Below are 6085 nucleotides of genomic sequence, written 5' to 3'. Positions count from 1 at the left end.
AAACAAAAAGAAGGCGGGGGGGGGGGGGGGAAAGAGTTAGAGACCAGTCTTGACAGATCTGTTTAAAAATTCAGGGACAGGGTGGAAGCCTTAGTGAGCTGTGGAGTGAAGGCTCTTTACGCTTTTCCTAAAAAGAATAGACGGCAACGCTAACAAGTTGCGACACACTGCATTGTTTCAAAGGAACACATCTTAACCCTTGTAAGGGGGGAAAGAAGCGGCTTGCTACAAATCTTTTGCAAGGCAGAGGGGGTACAGAGGGGGTAGCTAGAAAAGCAGACCCCTCTTAGAAAACCTGGAGTCATCAGCATCATCATGCACGGCAAACAATCTGTAATGCGCACAAAAGAGAGGCCCATCAATGGCTACTAGCCATGGCAAGGAAAGGGAACCTCCATATTCAGGGGCAGTCGACCTCTGAATGCCGGTGCCAGGAGGCAACATCAGGGGAAGGCCTCGGCCTCTGTGCTCTGTTTACTGGCCTCCTCCAGAGCAACTGGCTGGCCACTGCTTGAGACAGGATGCTGGACTAGATGGACCACTGGTCCTATCCAGCAGGGACCTTTCATTTGCTTCACAGGACCCTTTGAATTAATTGTTGGTGGGGGGCAGCCACTTGCCTGCTCACCTCGTAAGTTAACAAACTGCTTCCAGGTAACCAAGCTGGGGTTTTTTAAAAGGTACATTCAGGTGGGTAGCAGTGTTCCCTCTAAGCTAAGCCTCCAGCTCACACATTTTTGTCTTAGCTCAGGAAGAACGGCTCCAGAGCAAACTACTTGCTCACAACTTTAATGCCAGGAGCTCACAAAGTAGAAGACTCCACAGCTCAGAGGGAGCATTGGTAGGTAGCTGTGTTGGTCTGAAACAACAGAACAAAGTTTTGTGTCCAGTGGCACCTTTAAGACCAACAAAGTTTAATTCTGGGTATGCACATGAAAGCTTATACCCAGAATTAAACTTTGTTGGTCTTAAAGGTGCCACTGCACTCAAAACTTTGTTCTGTTTTTGTGTTTTTTTAGTTCGATTGGATGTGTTGTTTTTGCCCACAAATGAACAACAGGCACACCTAAGTAGTTAGGTAGGTAAGAAAAATATACGTTAAGTTTTACTTCCAAGGTTGAATTATTTGGGTTTTCTGAGGAGGATAAAACATCGAGGCCTGTGAGTTGGCAGGAGCACCAAACCTCTCAATGGGGCTGGTTCAAATGGGCCACACATTAAGGGTGGAGCTAGATTTGAGTCCAGACCAACAAGATTTCCAGGGTATAAGCGATCAAGACCCAAACTCTGTCAGGTACCACTTCGACTTGCCAAGAGACCTTGTTGGTCGAACCCTGGTCTTCTCATGCACACCAACACAGCTACCCACCTGAAATCTTACGGGTGGGTTATTGAGATCCAGGAAGGGCGTGGACCTCCAGAGGTTTCTGCCATACATGTTCCAGTTGGCAGCTGCCCCCCCTTGGTTCCCATTTGTGTTCATTTCAAACCAACCCTTCCTTATTTGCAGCCTGCAAAAGGTGCCTCTCTTTTTTTTAGAGCCAAAGTTCAAGATCCTGACCTACAGCTGAATAGAAGCGGTGTTGCCTTCCAGCATCAATGCCTTCTCCTTGCCCACACCCTGCAATGAAACCAGGAGGGCCTTACACGTCATACATCAGCATTAAAGGTAAAGGTTTCCCTTGCTCGAAAGCCAGTCGAGTCCGACTCTAGGGTTGCGATGCTCATCTCCGTTACAAAGCCAAAGAGCCAGCACTGTCCGAAGACGTTTCCGTGGTCATGTGGCCGGCATGACTAAACACCAAGGCGCCCGGAACGCTGTTCCCTTCCCACCGAAGTGGTCCCTATTTATCTACTTGCAATTTCTTGCTTTCGAACTGCTAGGTTGGCAGCATAGCCACCTTTAAAAAAAATTGTGGCTGATATGCTCCTCTGCTTTCAGGGTAGTCCAGAAATTAAGCTTCCCACACACACACACACACGGTTTCCCCAAGCACTTAATCGCCGTCTCAGGAAATGGTTAACCTGCTAAAATATGTACTGTGAGGTTGACAAGAGCGGGACCAGTTTGGTTTTTTTGGGTGGGTGGGTGGGTTTAAAGTTGACCAAGATGCAAACTTCTCACAGCAAAAGGAGCTATTTGAAGCAAATCCTCCTTTCCTCCCCTTACAACAAAACAAGCCTATGTTGCCCCCCCCCCTGCCATCCGCTGCCAAAAGAAAAGCAAATCTGAAAGGGGGGGGGGAGGGAGGGAGCGTCTCTCCTGGCCAGGCCCTCCTGAGAGCTGCCTCTGTTTAATTTCAGCAGCGATCTTGGCAGGAATTGGGGGGAGACTTCCAAAACTGCCGCAAACAAGTCTGAAACTTTCCCCCTTCTTTGCCGCGCGAAGCTTCCCAACGCCGCCCCGTCTTTGCAGAGCCCATTCCGGACGCGCAGGAAGAAGAGTGGGTCGTCGCCCCCCACCCCCCAATTTTTTTAAAAAGTCCAGCTTGGGAGCGGCAAGCAATGAAGGGGTTGCGCGCAGAGGACTGGAAACTTGGGTTTCCCACCACCCGGAAAAGGGGATCGCCTCTCTCTCTCTGCATCCCCCCCCCATCTTTCAGATGCCTCCCCCCACCCTGCAAACCTTTTGCAACTTCTCCTCTCCAAGACGCCCCCCATACTCACATCTTCCATAGCTGGGAGGGCGGCCAGCGGGCACCGCGCCCCTCCTGCCGGCTTCCTCCTCCGCCGCCCCCTCCCCAAAGCGCGTCCGCTGCTTCCTCCGGAGCTGGCTCTCCCCCTTCAAGCGCCTCCGGGCTGCCGCCTCCGAAGCGCGTCCGCTGCTTACTCCGGAGCTGGCTCTCCCCCTTCAAGCGCCTCCGGGCTGCCGCCTCCGCTCCGCCTCTCGCCTCCCCCTCCTCCCCCGGCAGGCTGCGGGCAGAGGCTCCTCCGACATGCCGCCTCTCTCTCGGGATGCTCCGGAGCGGGCGAACTTTCCCCGGCGCCCCAAAGCAACTTCGCCGCCAGCCCAGCGCCTCGGCGGCGGCAAAAAGCGGCTGGGTGGTTTCCGGCCCGGGAGGAGGAGGAGGAGGAGGAGAAGCCCGCGCCGGCCCCGGCCGCCCAGAAGGGGAAGAGAGTCTCCCCCCGCCTTCCTCTTCCTTCCGCCCGCCGCCCAACCGGGGTGGGATCAAGGTCTGGGCTGCTGCAGCCCGCGTCACGAGGGAGCCCCAAATCCGCGCCTTGAGGCTTCCTCCGAGCAAGGCTCTGCCCCTGGCACTGCCACCACCCCCTCTGTGGAGTGGTGGCACTGCTCCCTTGGCCCGCACCAGTCTCTGCCTCAGCTGCACCGCTGAGCGGGAGCCAGCTCTGCAAGGCTGCTGTGAGGATTCAACAGAGGAGGGGAAACAGCCGGGAACTCACCGGAGGGATCCAGGCCCCCTGGTCTCATTGACCTTGCCGGGTGGTTGGGCGAATACGATGGGGGACGGAGGAATCCTAGTGCTTGTGGGGTGGTCTCTGGGCTGCCGTTCTGCACCTCCCCGCAGCCTACCTGGCAAGACTGTTGTGAGAATTAAATGGAAAAGGGCAGGGGTCATTTCGTAGAAAAAGAGCTAGGGGGACTCATTAGCATAACTCATTAGCATATGCCACACCCCCTGACATCACCGGAAGTGTGTCCTCCCCACAGTCAGCGGCGACCTCCAGTGGGCACCAGCAGGGAGCTCCAGGCCCCGCCCTCCCGCACCTCACCCGGGGGGATGGCGTCCCCCGCATCCCCCCCCCAAATGACCCCTGGAAAAGGGGAACACGAAGAAACTCGCTGGGTGATCCCAATCATCAGGGCCAGCTCGCTCACTAGGCAAACTAGGCATTTGCCTAGAGCGCCGTCCTTAGGGGTGCCAAACTGCACCTGCCCCCCCAAAAGCCCCCCTACCCAGCAGTGGCCCATTCCTGCGACCTGCCAGCCCATGGGAGGCTCTGCCGGCAGGAGCGGGGAAAGGCGCTGGGCGGCTGGGCGAGGCAGCAGCCGGGCAAAGTGGGTCAGTCGGTGCGGAAATCCTCTGGCTGGTGGTGACAGCAGCACCCAAGGGAGGGCAGCAGCCCTTACCAGTACGGGGTGTGTGTGCACGGGGGTGGTGGTGCCAGAAGGGATCCTCCCCTAGGGTGCAAAATAAGCTGGGGCCGGCCCTGCCAATCATCCCCGCTTGATCTACCTCACAGGGTTGTTGTGAAGATAAAGTGAACGAGGGAAGAACTGTGTATTCCACCCTGAGCTGTTGGGGCAGGATAAAAATACACTCAATAAAAATAACATACCGGGTTGCAGGAATTAATTGCATGGCAGGCAAAGGTCCAACTGGTCATGCGTCCATCATCCATGTATACATGGCTGCTCATTCCAGAGGGGAATAAAGCATGGATGTTGTGATTAGAGAGTGGGGCTAGTACTTAGGAGACCGAGGTTCAAATGCCCACTTTGCCAAGACAGCTTGTTGGCTGACCTTGGGCCGCTGGTCCCACTTGGGAGAATCATAGAATCATAGTTGGAAGGGACCTCCGGCAAGGTTCCCTCTAAGCTGTGGAATCCTGTGAGCAAAAATTCTACTTGGTGAGCTCCTGGTATTAAAGTTGTGAGCGAGCGATTTGGCTGCTGCATGAATTAGTTTGCTCTGAAGCCCTCCTTCCTGAGCTAAGACAAAAATCTGTGAGCCGGAGGCTAAAAAACTGTGAGCTAGCTCACATTAACTCAGCTTAGAGGGAACACTGACCTCCGGAGTCATCGGGTCCAACCCTAGAGAGATCCACACATGTCGGGAGATCTTACTCCAGCGCACTAACCACTACACCACACTGGCTGTGCATGTTCTAAGTGGCATGTACTCATTTCACGTACAACTCATTTCAGTGTACAAAGGGTCTTGTTGGGGGGGGGGGAGGCATGCTGGCCAACTCAGAAGCTTGATACAATAAGAGGATTTTGGGATGTTTGCTCAGCTAAGGGAAGGCACTCCAGTCCCATGATTGGGAGAGACCAAAACGATCACGGGTCCAGAGCACCTTGCCTGCGCTGCAAGACTAGAGCTTCTGGTGATTTTATTTTTTTTTGCTTTGGAAGAAACAGTCACCCGCAGGGTGGTGTGCTAAAGAGGTTCTACAAAAATGATGCACGGCGCAAGAGGAAGTGGATTGACCTGAACTTTTCTCTCTGCCTCCTATTCTACTAGAACTTGGAGTCATCCTGTGAAAAGGTGGGCAGCAGATAGGGAACACTTTCCCTATGAGGAAAGATTAAAGCGCTTAGGGCTCTTTAGCTTGGAGAAACGACGACTGAGGGGTGACATGATCGAGGTTTATAAGATTATGCATGGGAAAGAGCAGGTAGAGAAAGAGGTGCTTTTCTCCCTTTCTCACAATACAAGAACTCGTGGGCACTCCATGAAATTGCTGAGCAGTCAGGTTAGAACGGATAAAAGGAAGTACTTCTTCACCCAAAGAGTGATTAACACATGGAATTCACTGCCACAGGAAGTGGTGGCGGCTACAAGCATGGATGGCTTCAAAAGGGAATTAGATAGGCATATGGAGCAGAGGTCCATCAGTGGCTATTAGCCACAAGGTATAGATAGGGGCTCTGGGGCAATTGATGCTCTGTCTTCTTGGTGCTTGGGGGGGGGGTCAACAGTGGGAGGGCTTCTACTGTCCTGGCCCCACTGGTGGACCTCCTGGTGGCACCTGGTATTTCTGGCCACTGTGTGATACAGAGTGTCGGACTGGGTGGGCCAGTAGCCTGATCCAACATTGGCACTTGGAACACTTGGAATTCACTGCCACAGGAAGTGGTGGCGGCTACAAGCATGGACGGCTTCAAAAGGGAATTAGATAGACATATGGAGCAGAGGTCCATCAGTGACTATTAGCCACAAGGTATAGATAGGGGCTCTGGGGCAAGTGATGCTCTGTCTTCTTGGTGCTGGGGGGGATCAAAAGTGGGAGGGCTTCTAATGTCCTGGCCCCATTGGTGGACCTCCTGACGGCACTGGTATTTCTGGCCACTGTGTGACGCAGAGTGTTCGAGTGGATGGGCCTTTGGCCTGAGCCAATA

The 6085-nt window shown here is 53.9% G+C and overlaps 1 protein-coding gene across 1 annotated transcript in view; it reads right to left on the bottom strand.

Annotated features, from left to right (window-relative positions):
* Positions 1-6085, bottom strand: part of PLEKHO2 (pleckstrin homology domain containing O2) — a 48605-nt gene that overhangs the window by 38620 nt on the left and 3900 nt on the right. The window contains exons 2-3 of the mRNA XM_015418486.1: positions 2720-3359; positions 2668-2678 (exon numbers count right to left, since the gene is read on the bottom strand). Of these exons, the coding sequence (XP_015273972.1) occupies positions 2668-2678; positions 2720-3359 (651 nt within the window). The remainder of the gene's footprint in view (positions 1-2667; positions 2679-2719; positions 3360-6085) is intronic.

This window comes from Gekko japonicus, unplaced genomic scaffold (assembly GCF_001447785.1).
Source record: "Gekko japonicus isolate JY-2015 unplaced genomic scaffold, Gekko_japonicus_V1.1 scaffold224, whole genome shotgun sequence".
Classification (NCBI taxonomy): domain Eukaryota; kingdom Metazoa; phylum Chordata; class Lepidosauria; order Squamata; family Gekkonidae; genus Gekko; species Gekko japonicus.
This window is presented reverse-complemented; position numbering and strand designations above follow the sequence as displayed.